This window comes from Benincasa hispida, chromosome 9 (assembly GCF_009727055.1).
Source record: "Benincasa hispida cultivar B227 chromosome 9, ASM972705v1, whole genome shotgun sequence".
NCBI lineage: Eukaryota > Viridiplantae > Streptophyta > Magnoliopsida > Cucurbitales > Cucurbitaceae > Benincasa > Benincasa hispida.
In genome coordinates, this window is record NC_052357.1 from 7238179 (window position 1) to 7265072 (window position 26894).

Below are 26894 nucleotides of genomic sequence, written 5' to 3' on the forward strand. Positions count from 1 at the left end.
TAAATGAGATTGTATTTAATTTACACAATAATGCATTACAACTAATTTAACGGCACTATATAATGGGAAGTAGTTTCTACAATCAAAACCGTCAGATAGTGAGATGGCATCTCCAGCATATAGACGGTAAAGCAAAATATTATCTACTTCATTGAACATCAGGTACATCAAATTGACAAAAAAAGAAAAAAGAAAAAGAAAAACCTTTTTCTGCAATTTAGAGCACTCCAGTTCAAGATTTTCAAAGGTCTGTTTTCTTTCCTTATCAGCTTCTCCCATGATGGAAAACAATCCTGCCAAAAGTTCGCACTCTTGCCTCACCTACAACAACATTGTGTAGTTGCCTCGACTTATCATTTAAGAAAAATAGAAGGTTTGCTTCAAGTAGAGACTAACAAGAGTTAACACAAGTGAGCCTGAGGGAAGCAGTTGCACTCAATACAAAACCTCAAACAGTCGCAAACAATTATTGATTTTGTTCATATTACAAAAGCATAAAGGAAGATTGCATTTTCAAAATTAATTGCCAGCCAATGATGACATGGTTTAGAATGTCTTTACGAAAAGACAGCAAGGTGTGTGAGCTGTGGATTTAAAGACTGAGATGGTGTCTTTATGTTCACCATGGCTTGTTTAATAAGATTTGAAAGTGTTGGTTGTAAAATCATAAATGATTTTATTTTATGATTATTTCCTTCTATGTATCAAGCCTTTCTCCTATATAAGAAGATTATGTATTTTTTCACTAAAATTATTGGAATACAAATATCTTCTTCCATTCAACCCAAGAGAAGATTTGTTTCGACAAAAAAAAAAATTGAGAAGAGATTGTTTTGAAAGGGAAATTGGATGCATAGGGCAACTTTAGTGCTGTTCCGGACATTGTAACCTGTCTCTTGCTGAGGATTGGGTGCTGTTGGTGGTGTGAAGATTGCAGTTAGGTGGCAAGTACACTGGTAAAACTGCCTCTATGGATTTGTACAAGAAAAGAAGGATCCTTGACGATACTAGTTGTACTTCTATTTGGAAGGAAACAGTCCTCGAAAAAGTAAAGTTCTTATCGATCACGGCGAATGAAAGCATTAAAAAGGAAGATATCCTAATTTTGCTCTTTCTCCAAAACAAGTGCATTTTGTGCAAGAAAACTGAAGAAACTTTGAACCACTTGTTTCTTCACTGTAATTTCAGTAGAAGGGTATGGGTGCATTTTGGCAGCATGTTTAATTTGAACTGGTGTATACCTTGGTCTGTTAAGGTGTGGATGGTTGAGACCCAAAGTAGAAGTGGGTTGAAAGACAAAGCCATCGTGATTTGGATCAATGTGCTGAAGACAATTTTGTGGTTAGCGTCGAAGGAAAGGAATGCCAGAATCTTTTCAGATAAGTGTAATTCTTTTTATTACTTTTGTGATCTTGTACAATTTACGGCTTCCAATTGGAGTAGCCAACACAAACTTCTTTGAAATTTCACTACCCATCTATCAATCTAGATTGGTCAGTCTATTGATGTTTCTAATAAAAGGAGAAAGAAAACATGTAAAATACAAAAGATGCATTATCTTTAAAAACAGAATTAAAATTTAAAATATATATATATATATATAACAGCATGAAATAATACCTCAGTTTCAACTTGAAGCGAAGATTTCTTTTCCATTAATTGTGAATATTTGTAATAATATTTGATGGTGGGATCCAAAAGAGAGCAACTGAGCAACAGATACAATCGCAATCCTCCAAGTCTTAACCACACACGACCAAGTTTATGATGCAGATCTTGAAAAAGGAACAGAAAAATTGTAAGAAAACACAATGGAGAAAGCTAAAATTAAGCAATTGTGTCATCAAAGGGATCTCCAGTCAACAAACTAATAGTCACTAATCTGCAGTAAGGTTAACCATATTAAAAATAAGATAAAGGTGAAATATTATGCTAGAAACTTATGCAGTGGCCATATAAATCCCATATACATAATTGCTATTTTTGAAGAAATAATAATTTTACATAATTGCTATTTTTGAAGAAATAATAATTTTACATAATTGCTATTTTTGAAGAAATAATAATTTCTCTTATTCTTCAAAATTGACCCAATAATGGATTAATATAATATGAGAAATTATAACAAGGAAACTAATTATAACAAGGAAACTAATTATAAAAGGAAAGAACATCTAAAAATAATTAAAATGCAACTATTTTACATACAAATCTACAATAACTAGTTCATCCAAATGCAAGGTAATGAGAGAATGCAGAGATGATATTCCTCCATGAGCTTCATCAATTATTTTATATGAAGCAGTTGGGCTGAAGTAGGATTCCTCTTCTGTTCATTGTTGTTTCACTAGATTCCAAAACACCGGGGCTTTCAGTAACTTGTGGCTGACCCCTATTTGCATTTACGTCTTCTGATTCCGTATAATTGTTGGGCCCATGCCCCAAGAATCTAGGATCTTGGCGATCAACCTTACCTTTCCCCTCTTCTGTGAATTAGAAACTTTACTTTATATGATAGAAAATCTTTTCAGAAGGGATATTGTGCTTTTAGAGAATAATTGAATCTTCTCAAATTCGAATTTCACTAAACCCCTTTGTTTATGACGAATTAAGTGGATAACCTTTTGACCTCCTTTGCTCTAGACTTGGGTTGGGTATCTAGTCAGCCTTCAAATATGCTTCTTAACGATAGATGCATTTCTTAAGTTAAAGTAGTTGACACAAAGTGATACCGTTATTTGCTTACCTGTTGTCACATCATGAGCAAATAGATCTTTAAGCAGCGGTTCAATGAACAAATGCACAGAGTTTTTCAATCTTTGTTGGCCTGACTTCGCAACAAGGGAGCAAAACAACCCGATGTTTTCTTCCTGTTAAAAAAGTAAGTTAAGGTTTTTAGGAAAAATGATGGATCATATTTGTAAAACCTAGAAAGCAAGCAACCATTTTACATGAACACTGTTTAAATTGAACAATAATGTATCTGACTCAACTAAATGCAAGGTATCTCCCTACCCTGAGGTTTAAATTGATCCTACTTGTCCTTTCTTTTGAATATTCTTGTTCCATATTTAATCTACTTGTTTCACATCATTTAAACACTCTATATAGTACGCATCGCCTTCTCGACTTCTAGGTTACAACTTACAGTGAGAGAACATCCCGTGAGACACCAAACAATAAGAATATCCATGAGCATGGTATGAATGGAAAATTTTGTAAGGTGCATAAGTCAATTACTTTCAAGGAGCATACCGTAGTTTTGTCATTGTAAAATAATCCAAGGGACTTTATCTCAACAAACAGGTCCGCATCAAAAGACTTTTCATGAGAGTAAATAATCTGCAAGCACACATAAAGCAGGAGTCAATTTAAACTTTGACTTCCATACATGATACATAGGATCTCCAGAACAAAAATGTAAACCTACCTGCTGGAAAAGATTACAAGCAGCTGATAAAAGAGAAGAGTATGCATCTACTTCCCCTAGTGGTCTGTGCCAAAGATAACAAGCTGCTATTTGTATCTTCAAACGCTTAGCAAAAAAGTCTCTGATAGCAGTAGGATGCCACCTGAATGGAGAGAAAATATGAGTAATACACTCTGCAAAATACCCACCTTCAAATGTGAACCACTGTTATGAATCTATTACATCAAAAAAAAATAAACAAACAAATAAACACACACACACACACACATAAACCACAACTCTCGAGCAATGAAAAAGAAATCCTCATCACAGACACTAGCCATAACCATATCTGAAGCTCCAAAAGAAATGACTTCATATATAACTCATCACTAGCCGTAACCATATCTGAAGCACTTTATTTGAGGCACGCTTCTAGCTATCAACCCCCCTCCCCTAATCACCTACATTACCATGAAAGGAAATCCTCATCACAGATACTTGAATTTCCTTTTTCTCCATCCAGCTCATAACATAATTTCTCATAGCCAGTTACCAAAAGTAATGTACACTCCAAAAGGAAAACCTGACACCAAAGTGCAGCATAAGAAAACATGCCTACTCATGCCATGTCGTCCCTCATAGGTTAATCAGCCCAACAAAATTTCCCATAATTCAGTATCTGAAATGAAAAACTTGCATGATTCTCAGTCCAAAGGTGAAACATGTTGACAACTACAACCAATGCTTCGGAGGCCTAAAAGGTCCTAAGAAAATAAAGGTGATTTAGCATCGGGAGGCTTGTCTTAAATCGAATAAACTTTACATTTTTCTTTAGCTATTAAATGCTGTTTTGAACCATATATTGTTCTTGGCATCTAGGAATAATAGCAAATACATTTTACAGAAGTCAGGGTAAATTTTTTTGAAAGAGAATTGAATTTATTGGTAATTACAGCTGCAAATTTGGAAGAAATATCGAGCAAGAAAAGATTTCAAGAACTACGATATCTTTTGGTTAATAATAACAGAAGGCCCTCCTTTTCATCTGCCTCTTTGTTTTCTTTTTTTATCTCAAGAAATTGAACTTTCATTCCCTTAACGAGAGAATACAAGAGAGCCAAGACTAAAGTACAAGAAGAAGCTCCAATCCAAAAAACAAAGCCTAAAAAATAATTATAGAAGTCTTGAAAGAAAAAAGCGTGTTGGTCGATTAGCCCTCTTCTCTTTGTTCTTTTTGTGAGCTTGTGCAGCTTACAGCCTCTAGTTGGAGTGCTCAACATAGGGTTGTTTGTAATTAATTAACCTTGATTGGAAGGTGTTTTTGTAATACTTCCTTTAGGCAAGAAATGCCTTATCCCCGTGGTCTTGGTTGTTTTGTTGAGGTTTGTACCATCTTAATAGTATCTCTTGTTTCTCATTAAAAAAAAAAAAAAAAAAAAAAAAAAAAAAAAAAAAAATTCCACACCCCTAATGCTTCTAGTGTAAATCTCTTTTTTTTTTTTGGATAAGAAACAATTTCATAGATGAATGAAACATCTAATGATATACAAAAGAGACTCTTTTAAAGGGTATACAAACGATGATTCTAGTGTAAATCTTTAGGGGACCCTTCTCATAAGCTTCTTAGAAGAATACCCTTGAAAGTCTCACATCCCTAGATTTCATAAAAATTAATCACAGATTAGTAGGCATCCACAAGAAACATAAACCACAACTCTCAAGCAATTTTCCCCTTTTGCATACTAGGTCAAATATCATATCTCCGGACAGAAAACACCCGTTTAATTTCATTGCTATCTAAATAAATAACAATAATAATAATCTTACAAGATCTGTGAAACTGTTGCTGAAATCACAGGCTGAACAAGTACATGAGGAACTGGAGTTTTGTAATCAACAGCCTTTGTGAAGTTCTGCACACAAGAAAATCATAAAAAAAAAAAAAAGGGCACCTAATTATAAACCAAAGATACATATTGATAATCAGTCTAAGAAAGTAAACCTACCTTGACAAAATCAGGGCAATGAATCCACAGAGACTGATGCCATCTAAACCACATCTCAAGAAAAAAACCAGCTGCCTTTGCACGCACTGAAAAGCAAGGCAGATCAATTTTATGAGTAATGGAACCATATATGTGCTAGAAGAATGCTTGCATGATAGGTGAGTTTCAATTCGAGAAAAAATCCTCCAATTAAAATCCAATCTAATCCCCATACAAATAAAGGTAATCTTCAAATGTCCATCTACTACCGAGAATGGAATAACTATAACATAAAGGTGAAAGAACTACAATATAATTATTGTACAAAACCTGTATCCATAGAATCACACTCATCCAGTGTCCATAGCATATTTTGATGAGCAATAAACGTCTGGGGAGGTCTTGAGGAGAATTTCAATGAAAATTGTAAAGTCTCTTTCATGAGGTTGGACAGGCCGCATAGTGCCTACCATCGAAGCAAAGAAATATCATAATCAAAGCGTTTACAACCAAAACTTGGGATTGAAGCTTTTTTTTTTCTTTTTTTGTAAAAGAAACAATTCATTAATATGGAACCCCAAGCATTACAAGGGGGATTGAAGGTTATAAATCGCAACACATGAAAAAAGAGGGAAAAACAAAAATAAAATAACCCTAACATCCATTTGCAGAAATACCAATATCCAAAATGGAAAATAGTTTGTTTCAGCCCTGATTGAAGTTTTATAATTTACAGAGCCTTAAAAAAAATCAAAAGAATTATTTTTCTAACAAGATACATAACTATAATTTTTCATTGATAGATGAAAGAAAAAAAAAAATCAGCACTAAAAAGATTATATAAGTACTTTTTCGTTAGATAAATGTTGTTTCTTATTAATCAAAATTAAAACATATATATAATCAAGGAAAAGCGGACTATAGGGAGTTTGTGATCACAGAAATTGATTATTGCCTAGCTGATTGTGTACATATTATGAAGCAAGATAAGTTTCAGGAGAATGAAGCGTAAGGATGTTAGACATACTTGCTTCAGGCTTCCCCGGTCAAGCAAAAGAATTGATGAAAGCTCCTGCAGCAACAACATATCTAGGAAAAAACTGGTACCATCATTTATAGGAAGAGTGTCCAACCAAACATTAGGATCTGCCTTTTTAAATATATCATAGCCAGAAGGACGACAGATAAATGTCATTTCTTCCTGAATAGGACGGTCCTTTGATTCCAGAATTGCCTTAGCGTTGTTTTTCTCATGTTTGAACCTTACCAAGAGCATCTATTATAAACAAAATTGATTTCCTTTCAGTTAATGAAAAAATTAATTCGTACAAGAAGAAAAAAGGTGATACTAAACCTGATAAATGTCCTGCAAATTTTGAGCGACATCATCTTCATCAGATTTACCAAGTATACAAGAAGACATGGAAAGGCCTACAAGATCATAAAGGAAGAAAATGTCCACTTCATTAGTTAAGCCAGCAGTAGCTGCAATCTCCAAAAACAAGAACTACTAAATTTTATAGTGAAGAAACATCATGAAGATATTTTACATAGTCCAAAATTTTGCATAAAAATACTAATATGTACTTTCAACTATTCGAAAGAACTAGGCATATCATCTTCCTTTAGTTTTCATGGGGAAAAGAAGAAATAAGAAAAAGGTACGACCCAGTTCTAAATACATACACGTGAGTGAGCACATGTACACAGGCACTCTTTTTACATGTACCCCTCTGTTTTTGCCGATAAAATAACGTCCCAAGGAAATATTAAAAAAATACTACCTTCCATTGCAAGGCAGCGAAGCTCAGGATTGGATGATGTGAAAACTTCAATTAAAAGATCCTTCCCTGCTACAGCAGGGACTGCAAAACAAAATGAATTCAGCTTATTCTTGTCCTTATAAAGAATATAGAAAACTGCAAATAAACATAACTTAACAGGATGGAGGATCAAGATATCAAAGTCCCTTACCCCGATCGTGTAATTTTAGCTTTATTTGCCATAGAGATTCACATAGCCTACAAAGCTGCTGTTGCTTATGATACAGATCAGCGGAAGAAGGTAAGGTTGGGTGACCACCATGAATCCATAGTAAGGACTTTTCTGAGTGAAAGGACCATGAAGTCTTTTCAAGTTTCTTAGTCTCCCTCTATAAATAAGAAAATCCATTAGCAAAAGAAGAATATTAATATGCTCACAATCTTTCCAATTCATTACCAGCTTACCAGTATGACTTCAACAGCATCTGCAAAGAAATCCCTGAATCGGAGGATATCTTTTATCAAAAATCGTCCAGAAACTTGTAGCAGCTCAAAATTCAAAGAGACAAGACCATCCCAGAGCAATATGTGATCATCAAGAAGAGTGCTGTAAGACTCGATAAGCATGTCAAAAGAAGTAGACTCAATAAGCTTATAAGATGGATCTATGAGTTTAAAAAAGATTTCCTGCTCTAGTGCTCGCAGAGATTTCAAAACTGGTAAGAACCCTCGAATTTCACTGCTTAGCTCATGCCTGCTTTCAGCGTTCCACTGTTGATATGTAAGCATTAAACGACCAATGCACTTAATAGCATTACGTAAAGATGTGCAGGACAACTGAAGTTCATCTTTTGGCAATTCTAACATGCCTTCTGATGCATTTAATTCATCACTCTTGTCATCTTCACCCATCATAGCAACAAACTCAGATGATAAAATTGGAATTGGATGCACATCAAAATCTATTCCAATAAGAGACTTGATCTTCCGGCGAAGGTGACAAATAAAATTCCACAATGGATGCTCTATAACCTGTTTGATTGACGTCAAATAAAAATTGAAAAATTGGCAGAACGGCTGCAATATAGAGCTAAACCAACTAAACCAGATGATATAGAGCTCAATATCCATTTCGGAAGCTTGCTCGATAGCCCAGTTGGCAGCAAAAAATAACTTGTTATTATCTAATTTCAAGTTGAATTCGTTTTTGACTTGAGAGTACAATAACATACTGTTTGAAGCCTTCGAAAACAACAGTTTATGTAACTTCTTCCAATCCACTAAATATCTCTGTGCATATCCACCGGCAGACAGGTTAAAGTCAAGAGAATAACCCTTAGCAATTCCAAGTTCACGCAATGCGCATTGAGCTCCCAGAAACTCCACATACATACAATTCTGCTTTACACAAGCTTCTTTTGAGTGCCAGACATAATCTATCAATGTTATAGGCCTTGGCCATCCTCCAGGCAAACACAGTGATGCAATTGACGCATCAGATTCAGAGAGGCAAGCATCAGACAAATATAGACGTTTTGCATTTTGGACAATATGCATCCCCTCGGACTCACCAAAAGAAGAAAGATAGGTATGCTCCCAACTGACATGAAGGCTCCACCATGGCTTACAGCCATTCATGATGAGTTGCTGGAACAACTGCACCCAGCGTGCAAGTTCAATGTGCGTTAAGCGAACATTAAGGTGACAACCTTCTTCCCTTGCATAGACATGTGAATTTGCCATAGATTCAACCAATTTCGCACCAGGAATACCAGATAAAGCAAGAAACCTCCGAGTGTCATTCAGTATGTCTTTTTTACCACACTGAGCTTCATCTTGCAGCCAATGAGGCTGTAACATGAATATTTCCACTCCCCTATTTCTCATTGCACGAGAAACCTCACCATGAATTGGATTAACGGTAAGGAATATTCGAAAATTAGCATGTGGATGCAGGACCACTGGTTCCCCATCGATGGTCCCACATTCATTGATAGTAATTGAACCACATGACTCCACCAATGAATTGATTCTATCAAGTACCTAAGGTACAAAGAAAAAGTTAATTAAAAGGCAGTTAGTGCAATTTATCATAATAAATGAAATAAAAAGGTTGATGATAGCTCTCACTTACGGTGGGGTTACAAGAATTTGCATTCTTAAGAATGATCCATTCACCGCGCTCAATAGCTTTGACTAGTATTCCGGTCACCCATTCAAACTTTGCTGAGAATGGCTGTCTCTGATTACTCTCTACCAACTTTAAAACTGTCTTCAAGCAACTTTCAAGTTCTTTGTTGGCTGGCACCTCTTGCAGGTATGACATAAGCTGTTTAATGATATCAACTAGCAAACCAAGAGAATTCACAATTCTGTTCCAATTCTTTGCATACACACAAACAGAACTTGTTGGCAACTGGAAGCTAATTTTTGATGAAAAAGATAGCCATTTAGTCATTATACTGTTTCCATCCCTATCAAACTGTTTCATAGAATGTCTTATTTGCACACTACAATATTTGTTGACATAATAGCCAACTTGATCAATAACATGATGGAAATTCCGAATGGCATCATACTGCTCAAAGCACCCAAGCAATTCTGATATGTCAGTTGTGGACGAAAGATTCAACTCATTTAGTACATTGCCTGTGAGCTGAGCAAGCAACCTAATGAGAGATGTTTTGCCAGATGAAGATGGGCCAACCAAAATGCACATCCACTGATGTTGAATGCAATGTGCAACAGCTTCTAAGCTTTGACGAATTCCTGGCAAAATCTTAAGCTGGCTACTTGCTACGTTACATGCTTGAATGCTATTCCTTTCAATGGCAATATTCCCCACAATTAAAAACCGAGAATTAAGTTGAACTCGTGGATAGGGATTTATAAAATATTTTGCACCAAATACTTGCTCATAAAGCTGCAGTACTGCCCTGCGATCACCAGCTGTTCGCATCCGCTGAACATAGACAATGTTGAGGAAGCAGTAATTTCTTAATCTTTCGGGTGCACCTTAAAAAAATTTTAAAAATAAGCACGGATCTATGCAAAGGAACCAAACAAGTCCAACCAAAGAGGAGATCAAACCTTCAATAATCTGACAAGATCGAAGAACATCCCGAAGATTAAATTCCCAAGGTGACCCATCCTGAGCAAATTTTTTATGCAGCATAACTTCCTCATGCAACTTTTTATTAAACAATATCAATTTTGATAGCAAAGGCTTAGGGATTGATTCATAAAGTGAGCTACAAATGAAGAGGTAGTCATCTTCAACCAACTCATCCAAATAAACCTGAAATCAAATTAAAAACTCAGTTCCCAGCCTATTTATATCAAGATAAGGAGTAAATAGTTCAAATCAGTCGAGTCTATGCAGCAAAAAATATACCTTAGTAAACCGATTGAGGAATGACTTAGGAAGACCTTTCCTTCCACCTCCTTGATACGTAGGATTCTGACATGCAAAAACTCTAAAGGATGGTGGACATTTAAACGTAAGTGCCAACTCAGGTATGAACACCTCAGCTCGATGGTCTAATATGGCATTCAATCCCTGAAAAGAAAATTACATTCCTTTACATCTCTAATAAGAGGAAGAAGGTCAACTGCATAACAAATTAACAGTAAGAGATAAAGAGAAATTATGAGATCCTCAAACCCTGCCTCTAAAACAGATTGTGGAGCAAGATTCAGTTCATCTAGCAGAACCCAACAGCCTTCCTTCAGAGCCTGCAGAAAGATGGCGAAAATGTTATATACTAAACTTCATGACATTGTTATTTCAATACAAGGGACTCTAACCTGCAACAAGATTCCATCAGACCATGCAAATTTTATTCCCTCATCACTTTCCACTGGTAAGTCAGACCCCAGCAAATCCATCATATCAGTCTGTGTCACAAATATGATGAATGGCAGGCGACGATAGCAAGATAGAGCATTAATTAGGTATACGTCAAATGATAGTCAGACAAAAAATGAGCTAAGATAGGTATGTGGAAAATCATTACCTGCTCAGACAAATTTATGCGTACAACCCTATGTCCAGAAAATTGTCCCAAGGCCACAATCAAACTTGTTTTTCCAACACCTGGACTACCCTCTAGTAAAACTGAAAAGTACAATTCCATTCAGCATGCTTGAGTATGAGAATCTCATAAAAGATGAAATTAAGACGCAAGTTTACTCGGACAAACCAGGCTTTGAAAGCTGCATAGCCCGCAGTACCCTTAATGCATTTTTGTACGTTGTTGGTGCCAAGAACTCATATTTACCAGTGTCACAAGGCAGACAGCCTACAAATGAAGCCACTATTGCTCAACTACAATACGGAAAATGGATATTTCTACACTATATAAAAAGAACTGATGGCAACTATACTACCAATATGAAGGAAAACAAGCAAGAGAAATAGCAGATGAACGAAAAGTTAATTATGCTAGATCAAGTTAGAAAAGAGATGAAAATGAGATTTCGGCATCATTCCCATCATTACGAACATGGTAGAATGTATACCTTTCTCAATAAAGAATGGATCAATACCAAAGAGGTTGCTGTCTTGCATATAATCAGTGTTTGAAAGATCTGTAGCTGTTCTAAGCTCTCCCCAGCCATAACTTTGAAGTCTCGCAAATTTTGAGCATTCAAGCATAGTGTTATCCAACTGTAGCATCAAAATCCAATTATTAAAGCTGAGAAAAAAACTCTCAAAGAAGGAAGAAGAAAACTTTCATCAGACGAAAGAGTATCAAAATTCAACTGACTTCATAAAAATAAATAACTACACAACTTCACATGAGAATACACCATCTATACCCAAAAATTAATTCATTTTATTGTCGAGTTGAAAAGATGTCATCAAAGGCTTGCTAAGTCCTTTCAACCAAATAGCCCAAATTACCACAGGTTCTGAAAATTTCCAAATGACCTTCATCTTGAAAAAAAAAAAGAAAAGGGAAAAAAACAATTAACTAACTGACTGACTGACAAAAAAGAAATGGAACTCATACCAAAGGACGATTGGGATATGGTCCTTGTTTTCTCATCGAGAAGCTACCAAGTTACCGACATTTTTTCCTTTCTCCAATTATAGTCCAATGACATTTTTTCCCATCCCCTGTAAGTTGCAAGGGAACTTTCTACAACTTTTAACTGAGTGTTTGGGGTGCTGAACTAAGTTGATTATTATTGATAATTGTTGAAATTAGGGTTTTGCGCTCTAGGGGCAATTTTGTCTTTTTCATTGTACCCTAGGGTTTCCCTGTTCTCTATTTAAACTGTCAATCTACTGTATTCCATTGTATCAGTTTCTAATAATAATTCCCTTATCCCGTGGTTTTTCTCCCTAATTAGGATTTTCCACGTAAATTCTTGATGTGCTATTTTCTTTTCCCTACTCTATTTTTCATCATGGTATCAGAGCATGGAGACAAAATTCTAGCCACCATTGAGGAAAATCCAACAGGAGAATCCCAAACCAATAACCCAGATATAACCACTGTTATCCAAAAAGCTATTGATAGATACTTCCAAACCCTTCTTCCCCACTTTCGTGAAGACCAGCCGCCGCCGCCCTACCCACCGTCGGCCATTCCCGTCGAGCCAGCCGCCTCCTTCGAAGACCCAACCACCAGTCGCAAAAACCCACTGGAGTTCTGTCTGACTGCTACCCTTTCGAACTAGCCGCGCGCAGATGAAGGAAGTTGTCCGGTTTAGACGCGCGCAAATGAGGTCAACCAGCGACCAGCCACGCAAAATCAATCCAACCGGTCCCAAACGCTGCCGACTGACGCTATGGAGCACCGATCTGCTATATCCAAGGCCGACTAGTCCAGATCCGCAATGCCCAAGCTCCGATCTGCTATACCCAGCGCCGATTGGTCCAAATCTGTGATGCCCGATGCCAATCAGTCAAGTTTCCGTCCTTCGGGAGTGCCGTCGGCCTTCTCCTCTCAGATCAGAGCCTCATCCCAATCTTTGCCGCACCAAAGGACAGATGGAAGAGGTATGAGTACTTTCCAGCCAGGTATGAGCAACCGAATGGGGCAGTTTTCGCCAATTATAGATAAGTTTAGAGGGGGTGAGTCTTCATCATACCACCAGGACCAAGGAAATATAATCCAAGATCAAGTTACCCAGTTGCAGTTGCAGATTAAACAACAGAACAAGATGTTTCAACAGCAGCTTGCTGCTATTGGGGAAGCCATGGGATCGAAATCCAAGATCCAATCAGATCTAAATCCATACCCTAGTAACTTCGTTCCCTACTTACTCCTTAAAGAACTATAGGCAATTCTTCTGGAATTATTATAGGGGAAAAGTTGAATAGTGATAATTACTTCTCTTGATCCCAATCTATTAAAATGGCTCTTGAGGACCGTCACAAATTTGGATATCTGACAGGTGAAATACCAAAACCAAGGATCGGTGACCCCAAGAGCGAATGTGGAAAGGAGAGGATTCTTTGTTGAGATCAATTTTGATTGGCAGTATGGAACTTCAAGTTGGAAAACCTTTATTGTATGCAGCTACAGCCCGTGATATTTGGGAGGCAGTCCAAAAACTCTACTCCAGGAGACAAAATGCTTCACGTTTATATACTCTACGTAAGCAAGTCCATGAATGCAAACAAGGAACGATGGACGTTACCGCTTACTTTAACAAGCTATCTCTGTTGTGGCAAGAGTTGGATTTGTGTAGTGAGATGATCTGGAACTGTCCTTATGGAGGAGTGTTACATTATCAGTCTGAAGAAACGGATCGCGTGTATGACTTTCTTGTAGGACTCAACTCTAAATTTGATACAGTGCGCAATCGTATACTGGGGACCAGACCTATACCGTCCCTAATGGAGGTCTGTTCTGAAGTTCGCCTGGAAGAAGATAGGTCGAGAGCCAAGAATAGTACAGCTGTAACACCAACTGATTCCGCCACTTTCAAAACATCAGGGCCCTGTACAAGATAAACAGAACAGTAAGCCACCCCCAATGTACGAACATTGCAAAAATCTCTGGCACACTAAAGATCAGTGCTGGAAACTCCACGGTCGACCGCCTAATGGTAAGAAACGACAGCCAAGTCGAGCTCTCGTAGGTGAATCTGTTACTGAAGGTACTCAGACTCAGAACCAGGAAACTACTCAGAACACTACTATAGTGGATGTAAGTGCAATCGCCCATACAGGTACTTTTCAATCTTTTGGTCTTGTGAGTATAACTGGTAATAAACCGTGGATATTAGACTCAGGAGCCACAGATCACCTCACTGGTTCTTCTGATCAATTTTTATCTTATCAACCTGGTGCTGGAAATGAAAGAATCAAGAATTGCATATGGGTCCTTGGCTCATGTTGCTGGAAAAGGACGAGTGTCACCCTTTGCCGGCTTAATACTCCAAGATGTGTTGCATGTGCCAAAAGTGTCTTACAATCTGTTATCTATTAGTAAACTAACAAGAGATTTGAAGTGTCGTGTTAGTTTCTCACCTGATGATGTTGTTTTTCAGGATCTGACCTCGGGGAGGACGATTGGCACTGCCCGACATGACAGGGGACTCTATTTCCTTACTGAAGAAGCTTCCTTTAGGCTATGTGATAGGACTAGTTTGTTTTCTCCTCATTTTTCCATTTCTGAAACTGATTATATGTTGTGGCATTATCGTCTTGGCCATCCTAATTTTCAATATATGAACTATTTGTTTCCTCATCTTTTTCGCAATATTAATATTTCTAAATTGAAATGTGATGTGTGTGTCCAGGAAAAACAACCTCGTGTTTCTTTCTCTTCTCAGCCCTATAAGCCCTCTAAACCGTTTGCTCTATTCCATAGCGATGTTTGGGGTCCTTCATCAGTCACTACCATAACTAGGAAGCGTTGGTTTGTAACCTTTATTGACGATCATACCCGTCTAACCTGAGTTTTCCTTCTGACAGATAAAACAGAAGTCACTTCAGTTTTCCAACAATTTTACAATTCCATAGAAACCCAGTTCAACGCTAAAATCGCTATTCTCAAGAGTGATAATGGTCAAGAATACCTTAGTAACACCTTACGACAATTCCTCATCTCCAAAGGTGTTGTCCATCAGAGTTCCTATGCGTACACTCCTCGACAAAATGGAGTGGCCGAACGGAAATACTGTCACCTGGTCGAAGTTGCCGCTCTCTTATGTTCAAACTCTCTTCCCTCTTATTTGTGGGGTGATGTTATCTTGACAACAGCCCATCTAATAAACCGCATGCCATCCCAAGTCCTCAAATTCCAAACTCCATTAGATTTCTTCAAAGAGTCTTACCCAAACTCTAGACTTCTTTCTGATATACTCCTTCGTGTCTTTGGTTGTGTGGTGTTCGTCCATACACACGGACCTAACTGTACCAAGTTTACCCCTCGAGCACAAAAATGTGTTTTTTTAGGGTACCCTCTACATCAGCGTGGGTACAAGTGTTACACCCTCCTTTGAGAAAATACTTTGTCTCTATGGATGTGACCTTCAAAGATCATTCATTCTTTCCCAATGGTTCTCTTCAGGGGGAGCATTCCAGTGAAGAAACCAATTGGGATCCCAGCCTTTCTGCTTTACCTGAATCTGAACTCATCCTTGATGTCAGTATCAGTACTAACGCACCTATCCTCCCAACTGAACAAGTCCCTTGGATCACATACTATAGAAAGAATCTCAGGAAGGAAATAGCGCCACCTGTTATCTCTCCGACTCCAGTTCATGAGTTTGAACAGAAATCGGTTCCAGGTACTAGTAGTCCTATCCTTGATCATGATAATAAATGTGATAACACTGATGCTTGTGTTGAAAATGTTGAGAGCAAAAGCAGGGAAGATAATGCCAGCAAGGATGTGATTGAGGTTGATGATGGTGCAGAGACAGATGAGTGTGTGACTCTTGAGGACATGGTAGAACCTGGAAAAGAAGCTTCTCTTATTCCCGCTAGAAAAAATGTTGAGAGTGGGAAAATAACAGAACCGGAGGGAGAATGCAGTATGTCAGAAGAAAATAAAGATAGAGATGAATCCCTTGATCTTCCGATTGTCCTAAGGAAAGGTACGAGATCATGTACTAAATATTCGTTGCAAAGTTACTTGTCCTATAGTAATTTATCTCCTGAGTTCAAAGCCCTCACTACAAGCCTAGACACAGTGGTGATACCAAACAGTATACAGACAACATTGGAAAGTCCTGAATGGAAAGAAGCAGTTATGGAAGAAATGAAAGCTCTCGAGAAAAATTATACGTGGGATCAAGTCAATCTTCCAAATGGTCATAAAGCAGTCGGATGTAAATGGGTGTTAACAATAAAGTATAAGCCCGATGGAATTGTTGACAGATGCAAAGCCAGATTAGTGACCAGGGGTTTTACTCAGACGTTTGGGGTTGATTATTCAAAGACCTTTTCGCCCGTTGCAAAGCTAAATACAGTTCAGGTCCTCTTTTCTATTGCAGTTAATAAGGATTGGTCCCTTCACCAGCTTGATGTGAAGAATGCTTTTCTCAATGGAGAACTGGAGGAAGAAGTCTATATGAGTCCTCCCCCAAGATTTGAGAAACAATTTGATCACCGAGTTTGCAGATTGAGAAAGTCCTTATATGGGCTAAAACAGTCACCAAGGGCTTGGTTTGGCAGATTTACTATGTTTGTAAAGTCTCAAATATATAAACAGGGTCATTCTGATCATACTCTATTTACTAAAAGGTCTGTATCCGGGATAATCGCAGTTTTGATTGTTTATATTGATGATATTGTTAATTCAGGTGATGATACCTCAAAGATTGACCGATTGAAGGCAAAGATGGCTGAGGAATTCGAGATCAAGGACCTTGGAAAACTAAGGTACTTCCTCGGAATGGAAGTAGCTCGATCAAGAGAAGGAATTTCAGTTTCCCAACGGAAGTATACTCTGGACCTACTCAAGGAAACAGGTATGACGGGGTGCAAACCAGTTGATACCCCTATAGAAGCCAATGCAAAGTTAAGTAATATGAGTAAAAGTGTTCCAGTGAGCAAAGAAAGATATCAGCGACTTGTTGGGAAATTAATATATCTTTCTCATACTAGATCTGACATCTCTTATGCAGTAAGTATGGTAAGTGAGTTCATGCAGTCACCATACGAAGAACACATGAGGGCAGTAGAGCGCATTTTGAGATATCTGAAAACTTCTCCAAGGAAAGGCTTGATGTTCAGGAAAAATGAAAAATGATGTATCGAAGCTTACACCGATGTTGATTGGGCAGATCTGTAGTAGACAAAAAATCAACATCAGGATATTGTACCTTTTTGTGGGGCAATCTTGTTACATGGAGAAGCAAAAAACAAGGTGTTGTTGCCAGAAGCAGTACTGAGGCAGAATACAGGGCCATGAGTCTGGGAATCTGTGAAGAGATCTGGCTTGAAAAAGTCATGAAAGACCTTGATCAAGAGCATACCAGTCCAATGAAACTCTACTGTGATAATAAAGCAGCCATAAGCATAGCAAACAACCCTGTTCAACATGACAGAACAAAGCATGTGGAGATTGACCGACACTTTATCAAGGAAAGACTCGATAGTGGCAACATTTGTGTTCCTTATATTCCCTCCAATCAATAAATTGCAGATGTCCTAACAAAGGGGCTTTCCAAACAGTTGTTTGATGTGTGTATGAGCAAGTTGGGACTTGTTGACATCTACGCCCCAACTTGAGGGGAGTGTTGAAATTAGGGTTTTGCGCTCTAGGGGCAATTTTGTCCTTTTCATTGTACCCTAGGATTTCCCTATTCTCTATTTAAGTTGTTGGTCTACTGTACTCCATTGTATCAGTTTCTAATAATAATTCCCTTATCCCATGGTTTTTCTCCCTAATTAGGGTTTTCCACGTAAATTCTTGATGTGCTATTTTCTTTTCCCTAATCTATTTTTCATCAATAATAATAATCTATTTGGGGTGCATATTATTTTAGCCTGAATTATAATAATTTGTGTTTAAGCTGCAGACTATTTTAGTCTAGATAGGAAATAGTAAATACCGTATCAAAGGGGGATTTCAAATAGAATGATTGTAATTATATGTTATAATCAGTTGTAGACACCACTATTACATTTGGAGCTCCAAACTAGAGTGGGTTATAAATTATAATAGCTCACTCTAACTTAAAGTTGGAGGCCCAAACAGCCCGTAAGAGTTTCTTTGCTTTGTCTATATCATTGTTTTAATGTTGCTCTGCTCACTGAATTTCACTGATATAATGATATGGTTCATACTGTTTCCTATCAAATAATTATTTTATTGCTTCATAGCAATTAACTATCAAGAAAAGAGAAGGTATAGTACAACCAAACCCCAGAGAAAAAATACCCAAGTCATATAACATGAGGTTAACAGAAGATTGACAACCTTTAGTTTCTCCAAAAGAAATGTAAAGCATCTTTTCCGCAATTCTTCAGCATCTCTTTTTGACATACCAGTCCCTGAGAATCAATATAAGAAAATGAATTTCATCAAAGAAGAAGAAAAGAAGCCACACATCTATAAACAAATGGCTAATAACTTATAAACAAGTACCATAAGCAACCAATATGAAGAAAGGACAAGACTAAAACGCAATTCACAGGTTAAGAATAAACATATGGCTCCTTTTTCTTATAATTCCTGAGCAACTTGGGAGAGGGAAAGGTTTTCCATCCAACACATTTGATTACCATCCAACACATTTGTAGCTCCATTCTTTAATAATGGAATTCGTGTTTCTTATAAAAAAAAAAGATATTACTAAAAGAAAAACAGGTAATGGGGTATGGATCTCAGTTTATAATCTTTTATGCACACTCCTGATGGGAAGGACATTCTAAAATTTGACAAGCCTGGCAGACCACAAAAGAGTAGGTAGAAACCAAATGTTCAGAACACAAGTTAAAAAGTTGAAACAACAGTAATTACAAGCAAGAAAACACAGACAAGATCCAAGAAATAATACACTAAAATTTGAAACACACCAGCCTCAACCTCTGTGTTTTGGCTCAAGTATAAAACTAATTGGTTCCAGTTGACATTATAATGTTATTCACCCGTTTATCATTAGCTTAAAAAAATGTGTTCCCTTGGCTTCATGCTGCTTAATTCTCTATTTTTACTCTACTTGCTTCCACTTTTTCCATTCCATTCCCATTATTCTATCAAGCTTAGTCCCTGATTAGGATTTTCTACTGCGTTTCTCCAACAAAATTGCAAGCGTTCAGATATGATTATAAAGTATAGGAGTAAAATAATTTATGTCATATTTGGGTCTCCTAAGCATAAGCATAAATATCCCATAAAAATATCATTTAAGAATGCAAGAAATTTAGTAAGCAGATAACGATGTAATACTGTAAGATTTACCTAAACTTAAACCATCTAGCAGAATAAGGAACGCTCCATGAAGGAATGCATATTCAGGCCCTAGATTCCTCGAGGTTGAGTCAATAAAGGAAACCCAAGAGAGTAGATCTCTCACTGTGATCATTCTCCCTGACCGAAGGTGATTAAACCACTGTAATAAAAAAGACAACAATTTAATCAACAGTTGAAAGAAATAAACCAAGCTTCGGACTTGGTCAGTTATTAATCAGTTGTGATGGTTGGTCATTTGCAAGTTGGGCAGTTGAATATTGGGACTTTAAACCTAGCAACTACTACCGACTAATAAGATGAATGACATATTTTCAGGAAATAAACAGATATATTCTTCAATAAAAATCTCTATTCGGTATACCAATTTTGGTATCAAAGCTTGGAAATTTGATCTGTTCTGTAGCAATGGACCATCTCAGGAAGATGTCACGCTTTAAACCTTTCAAAAACTCCACATGCAATTTACATTTTTTTTTAATTTAAAAATATACAAAAAAAAATAATAAAAATAAAAACTGAAGCATTTTTTTATTGAATATTCGTCCTTGAACTGACATGAGATACCAGGGACAAGTAATCCGATCTTCAGGTTTTCCTTTGCTACATCCGTGTCTTCATACGCTAGCACCATGGTTGCAGGAAAATGGTCTCTGTATTACGGCCATTCCAACCACATCCAAAAAGGCCAGGAAATCCAACCCCAAATCCACAAGACTGAAAAGGGAATTAAAAAATCTATATTCCACTATCGACTACAATTGAGATCCTCTGCCCCTGTTATGCAAGGGTCGCCCAACCAAAAATGATTATTTTTCTTGGAATGTTTGAGGCCTCTGCTCGAGGAAGAAAATAGCTTTGATAAAGGATCTTCTCAACAAAACCAATGCTACCATCGTCATTTTACAGGAGACCAAAAAGTCAGATATTGACTGCCTCTTTATAAAAACTATTTGGAGCTCCAGACACATTGCTTGGACATCTTTGGATGTGGTTAACAAGGCTGGCGGCATCATCATTATCTGGAACAATCCATCTGCTCATGTTGATGATGTTTACAAAGGTACCTATACTCTTTCAATTCGGATTACTCTCACGGATGGCTTCTCTTTTTGGCTGACAGGAGTTTATGGTCCTAAGTCCAGCGTTAGAGTCTGTTTTCGGAAGAGTTATATGACTTCTCTTTTATGCAATGATCATTGGATCCTTGGGTGACTTCAATGTTACAAAGGTGGTCTTTTGAGAAATCTAGTAGCAAACCAAAGACCACCAGTATGGGTATGGACCTCTTCAACAAGTTTATTGAGGATTGTTCTGATTGGCCCCCCTCTTTCTAATGGCAAATACACTTGGCCCAATTTCAGAACTCCCCTGGTTATGACTCTCGTTGATCGATTCCTTATCTCCGAAGAGTGTATTAACAAATTCAAGAGTGATATTGTTAAACGGCTCCATCAGTTAACCTCCAATCACTTCCCAACCCTCCTCAGTTTGGGCATACAGAAATAGGGTCCTAGTTACTTCAAATTTGAGAATATGTGGATGGAGCATCACTCCTTAGCTAACTTACTTTCAAACTGGTGGCATCATAATCTATTGTCTGGATGGCCCGGCCACAGTTTTATCCAAAAGCAAATGAGTCTCGAGCAAATCTTGAAAGCATGGAATAAGATACTTTTGGCTACACACAAACAAAACAGAATGATCTCTTGAAAGACACAATAGATTAGATGAAATTGAAGAATCACACAACCTTACCCAATCGAATGAATTATCCGATCTTTCTTTTTTGGAAGACATTAGATGGAGACAGAAATGCAAGCTCAAATGGGCCAAAGACGGGGATGAAAACAGCAAATTATTCCATCGTTACATGTCATATCGCAAAAGGAAAAACACAATTGTTGAGCTTTTGTCTAGACGGGGCCATAGCTTAACCAACGACAATGACATTGAAACAAAATTTCTTGATTTCTACCGTGATCTTTATACCAAACTACTGGGGACTAGATCTCTCCTATACATTGGCAATTGGGACCCTATCTCCACCGAACAAGCAATATCTTTGGAAGCTCCCTTCACGGAGGCAAAAATCTGGCATACTATATCAGACTTGAGAACAATAAGTCTCATGGACCAGATGGCTATACTTCTGAGTTCTTTAAAAAGAAATGGAACATCCTTAAGGATGATATTAAAAGGGTGTTCCAAGACTTTTGAGAAGTCTATTATCAACGCCAATCTCAACAAGACTCATATTTGTTTGATTGCTAAAAAGATTGATGCCAGGGGAGTTGGAGACTATAGGTCGATTAGCCTTACCACTTATACAAAGTCATTGCCAGAGTGCTTTCCGACCGTCTGAAGAAGATCCTCCTGCATACGATCTCCACAACCCAATTTGCCTTTGTGGAGGGTCGACAGATCATTGATGCCTTTTTTATTGCAAATGAACTGATTGACCTCTACTCTATCACTAATAGAAGAGGAGTGGTGATAAAACTCGATATTGAAAAGGCCTTCGATATGGTAGATTGGGATTTTCTTGATGAGATTATGAAAATCAAAGGATTCAATTCTACCTGGAGAAGCTGGATTTTGGGTTGTCTATCATCTGCAAACTTTTCCATTATCATCGATGGAAAGCCTAGCGGCAAAATTAAAGCCACTCGTGGCCTCAAACGAGGGGATCTCCTTTCTCCTTTCTTATTTACGTTAGTGGTTGACTGTCTGAGTCGTATGCAGGGGGTTAGACGATGCTCGAATTGAATGCTTTATTGTTAGAAACTCTGGCCTTCAAGTTAGTCACTTGCAGTTTGCTAATGATACCATCTTGTTCTCTTCACCGGATGCCGAAAAGCTTGCCAATTTGTTTGAGATTATTCGGTCATTTGAACAATCATCTGGTCTTCGTATAAACCACGCCAAATCTAAATTTTTAGGCATTAATATTGCAGAGGGAGATATTACATCTATGGCATCACTCTATGGCAAGTTTGGCACATGGCCCTCAACATATCTTGGCTTACCCCTTAATAACAAATCCTTCTCTATTCCATTTTGGGAGCCCCCCCTCATTGAAAAGATAGAGAGGCACCTTAATGGGTGGCATGGTAATTATATCTCCAAAGGTGATCATCTCACACTTATACAAGCCACACTGAGCAACCTCCCTACATATTACCTCTCTCTTTTTAAAACCCCCTCCAAGGCATCTGAACAGATTGAAAAGATGCACAGAAATTTCCTTTGGAATGAGAACAAAGACAAGAGAGATATCCACTCAATTAACTGGCAAAAGGTACAACTACCAACTATAGAAGGGGGTCTCAACTTGACTGATTTGAAGAAAAGAAACAAGAATCTTTTGGCCAAGTGGATCTGCAAATATCACTTTGAGGAAGATGCCCTTTGGAGAAGCCTTATTGACGCTAAATATGGCCTTTCCAACCACAAAGCAGTCGGTTTAGAGTGGCAAAAGGCCCATCGAAGTGCATTGCTACTTGCTAGGCAAATTGATCTCATTCATAATCATTGTCACATTGTTGGCAACAGCAAATGTACTTCTTTTTGGAATATCACTTGGGTCGGAACCACTGCATTTAAGGATGTCTTTCCGAGTCTATATGCACTCTCAAGGAAAAAAGAGGCTACCATAGCCCAATGTTGGCACAATAGCTATGAAGCTTGGAACCTTGGTCTCAGAAGAAGTCTCAATGATAGTGAAATTAACAAATGGTTTGTCCTATCCACTCTTCAAGTGCCACCAAACAGCCAAATGGTTAAGGATTCATGGAGATGGACCCTTGATAAATCCGGCAAGTACACCACAAAATCTCTCTCAAATCATCTTGCATCAAGTGGTATAGATACAAACGCTGCCCTCTATAAAAACATTTGGAGAGGCCATATCCCAAAAATACTCCATTTCTTTTTTATGGGAAGTAAACCATGGAAGCATCAATACAGCCGACACCCTCATCAAATCGACCCCACGAATCGTGTTTGCTCCTAGTTGGTATGTTCTTTGCCATCACAGCTGTGAATCCATCATGCACTTATTGGTGTTTTGCTATTTTGCCAAAACTTATTGGGGAAGTCAGCCATGGAAGCATCAATACAGCCGACACTCTCATCAAATCGGCCCCATGGATCGTGTCTGCTCCTAGTGGGTGTGTTCTTTGCCATCAAAGCTGTGAATCCATCATGCACTTATCGGTGTTTTGTTATTTTGCCAGCACTTTTTTGGGGAAAGATCCTTACATGCTTCAATTACCATTTGGTTTTCCCTAATGATCCTACCAAAAATAACTATGAATAATAATAATTGAAGTAAATGATTTTTTTTTAATTTATAATTCAAGTTCACGGGTTTAACCATCATGGGTTAGCCTAGTGATAAAAAGGAGACATAGTCTCAATAAATGGCTAAGAGGTCAAGGGGTTCAATCCATGGTGGCCAACTACCCAAGAATTATTTCCTACGAGTTTTCTTGACAACCAAATGTTATAGGTTCAGGCAAGTTGCTACGAGATTATTTGAGATGCACGTAAGCTGGATTGAACGCTCACGGATATTTATAAAAAAAAAAAAAAAAAAGAGAGAGAGAGAAAAAACCAAGTTCACCGGTTTTGAACATTGCAACTACTTTGTTTAGAAATTTTCCCCTTTCTTTTGTAAAATGAAGATACTCTTGTACTTCTCATTTATGAAAATTAGAAAAAAGAAATTAAAAAAGGAACTCTTGTAAAAGATCCTGGGACAAAACAGAATAGTGCTTGAAATTAATAATAAACTATAAATACACAAAGCAAAAGCAATTCTTCCCTAAAAGAACAATTTTTTTTCCATAAAGCAAGGGAACATACCTCCCAAAAATTTAACATTAGATCCACCAGATGCTTACCTCCAGGGTTGGAAATCCTGTAAGAAAATATGCTTGTAAAAATCATAGAAGATTACATTAAAATTTGGTGCAATGGTAAGAACATGCTGAGACCCTACCTCGTCAGCGCAATACTTCTGAGCTCATCAAGCTCCCCAACAGGAGGAACCCATATCTCCGTAAACCTATTACGAAGGGCAGGAGATAGTTCCTTCTTCCCATAATCACCACCAGGATTCATTGTTGCAAAGAGGCAGAATTCAGGGTGAGCAGTCACCGTTTCCAGAAATTCTCCTCCTTTCTCAGCCAAAGCCTACAAATTAAAGCACAAAGTAAACAATAGTGCAACATTCAAAACAACATGGTAAGTATTACAATAGGTACAGCAATAACAAAGTAGCATGAATCCTGAACTTGTATAGAGAGCAAAATATTTTTAAGGGAAGTGATTGCTAATTGCAGAAAGATCCCAACCAGAATTGAATTTCACATCATCTGCCGATCATATTGTCAGCCATGTAAAACAGTAAAGCTAACTACCCTAATGCTAGTCAAAACTATGAAATAAAATTCAATAGTGTTTTCTTTTCCATTTTTATGTGTGGAAGGGCGAGGATACAAACAGGGGGAATCGTATTTATACCATGAACGAACATATAAGATAAAATAGAAATGAAACCAATATAGAGAAAATAACAAATTAGTGGGTCAGAAAAATAATGAAAACTAAACATAAATGTTTCCAAGAACATTGAAAAAACAAAATGAAGTGAAACAGAGTGTCCTTCAAACATTTTCCAAACAAGTCCTAAAACCTTCCAAAGCCAAAAGCGTAGGCAGACCTACATTTCCCCACCAACGTTTAAAATGCAATAGTTTCTTACAAGATCTCAGATAAAAGCTACAGTAGCCAATCCACTACTTGTTAGCTTTTCCATTAAAAACGACGGTCCATTAAAAGATGTGAAGAAATAAATCTTGCTATTCTTTCAAGCTGCTGAATTATATTTGAAAACAACCTCTTTCAAAAAGAAAAGAGAACAGGCACATGTATATATATTAGAGAATGGCACAACTGTTAAAATCCGGCAACTTTTTATATCAAATGAAAATATGACCATTAAAAAAAAATAAGCACAAAATGGCAAAACAGGCAATCATAGAATAGGTTAGTAATATTACCAGCTTTCTTTCTGGTTCCAACACGCTGTTAATTCTTTCAAGCACACTATCATCAGCAAGAGAAATTTCATCTATAAGAAACATATCACCATCTCTCATTGCCTGCACCAGTGGCCCATCCTGCCAGGTGAAAATTGTCTGCCACTGTTTATGCAACTCTGCAAGCTTTTTTTTTATATGCTCAAGCTCCTCTACGCATAGCCTTTGACAGTTCTCCCTGCCTTCTCTAAGAATTTTCATGATCCGGTCCAACGAATCAAGGGTTAAAGACGTTTGACCTATATCAGAAGAAATGGACTAGAAAAGCAAAATTATTAGATAACCTTCACATAGAACAGAAGTATTAAAAAAATAAAAGGGCAAAAAAAAACTTACAATCCCAAGATCATACTCGGATATCTTCGATATCAACTCGTGAACTTCTTTTTCATACTGTGATGTAAGCTTTGATCTCTCTCGATTAGGGTAAAAGCCCTGTAACAGTTCATAGTTATTAGATTAAGGAACGGTGAAAATTCATAAAATTCAAGCCCCATAAGCTAAAGTAGCAAGCATTACAATAGATAACACACCCCAATGAAGTCTGATGTCTCCGTGTATTGATGGCAATTCAAAATGTGTAATTTCTTCTTCATGTGAGCACTCAAAAGTTGACAAATGGTCGTCTTTCCACCCCCAGTTTCACCAACCAAGAGAGCAGGTTCACGGTTTCTGCCATTTTTATAGCATCTTTCCACAAGAAACCATAATCTTTGCATACTCTTGGTCAAGGTAATACTGCAATTAAAGATAAATGTCAGGATAATGGCTCATCCAAGCTACCAGAACAAAGTGGGAAACAGGGTATTTGAGCACTTGCTTTGGAAGAATCCTTGAAATTACCGCACCATCACTCATTCTATATGAAAACTCCCCTCCATTAGGGTCCTGGAACAAAATAGTGGATATCCTTCGTTAAGCATAAGTTTTCAGTAATCAAATGAACAAACACCTAAGTGCATAACATCTGACTATGCAATGCATTTTTATGATATACTATTATTCACTTTCGTCAGTCACCACAAGACATTCATGCTTTCCAAAATGTCTGCTAATCATACATCAATTATCAAAACCATCAAACCAATACAGGTGCCAACAAGAATGGGCAAGGAGGAAGGAGCTTCCTACTAAACATGTAAACTTTTTAGTCTTCATAATCCTTTCTAACAAGTAAATATAGTTTATTTAGCTAAGAGTGATTCATTTTATTGAAAAAGCATACTACAAAAGACCACATA

The 26894-nt window shown here is 37.4% G+C and overlaps 1 protein-coding gene across 5 annotated transcripts in view; it reads right to left on the reverse strand.

The window, feature by feature from the left end:
* Nucleotides 1–26894, reverse strand: part of LOC120086959 (midasin) — a 50986-nt gene that overhangs the window by 12558 nt on the left and 11534 nt on the right. For all 5 annotated transcript variants that reach the window (XM_039043779.1, XM_039043781.1, XM_039043780.1 and 2 more), the window contains 29 exons: nt 26474–26541; nt 26187–26391; nt 25990–26088; nt 25615–25911; nt 24552–24745; nt 24416–24470; nt 19538–19688; nt 18554–18627; nt 11682–11829; nt 11363–11461; nt 11177–11277; nt 10968–11057; nt 10830–10895; nt 10555–10719; nt 10251–10458; nt 9295–10175; nt 7626–9203; nt 7372–7549; nt 7182–7262; nt 6752–6828; nt 6425–6673; nt 5728–5863; nt 5419–5504; nt 5240–5325; nt 3431–3572; nt 3256–3342; nt 2747–2870; nt 1621–1775; nt 205–321 (listed from right to left, as the gene is read on the reverse strand). In XM_039043779.1, the coding sequence (XP_038899707.1) occupies nt 205–321; nt 1621–1775; nt 2747–2870; nt 3256–3342; nt 3431–3572; nt 5240–5325; nt 5419–5504; nt 5728–5863; nt 6425–6673; nt 6752–6828; nt 7182–7262; nt 7372–7549; nt 7626–9203; nt 9295–10175; nt 10251–10458; nt 10555–10719; nt 10830–10895; nt 10968–11057; nt 11177–11277; nt 11363–11461; nt 11682–11829; nt 18554–18627; nt 19538–19688; nt 24416–24470; nt 24552–24745; nt 25615–25911; nt 25990–26088; nt 26187–26391; nt 26474–26541 (5997 nt within the window). The remainder of the gene's footprint in view (nt 1–204; nt 322–1620; nt 1776–2746; nt 2871–3255; nt 3343–3430; nt 3573–5239; nt 5326–5418; nt 5505–5727; nt 5864–6424; nt 6674–6751; nt 6829–7181; nt 7263–7371; nt 7550–7625; nt 9204–9294; nt 10176–10250; nt 10459–10554; nt 10720–10829; nt 10896–10967; nt 11058–11176; nt 11278–11362; nt 11462–11681; nt 11830–18553; nt 18628–19537; nt 19689–24415; nt 24471–24551; nt 24746–25614; nt 25912–25989; nt 26089–26186; nt 26392–26473; nt 26542–26894) is intronic.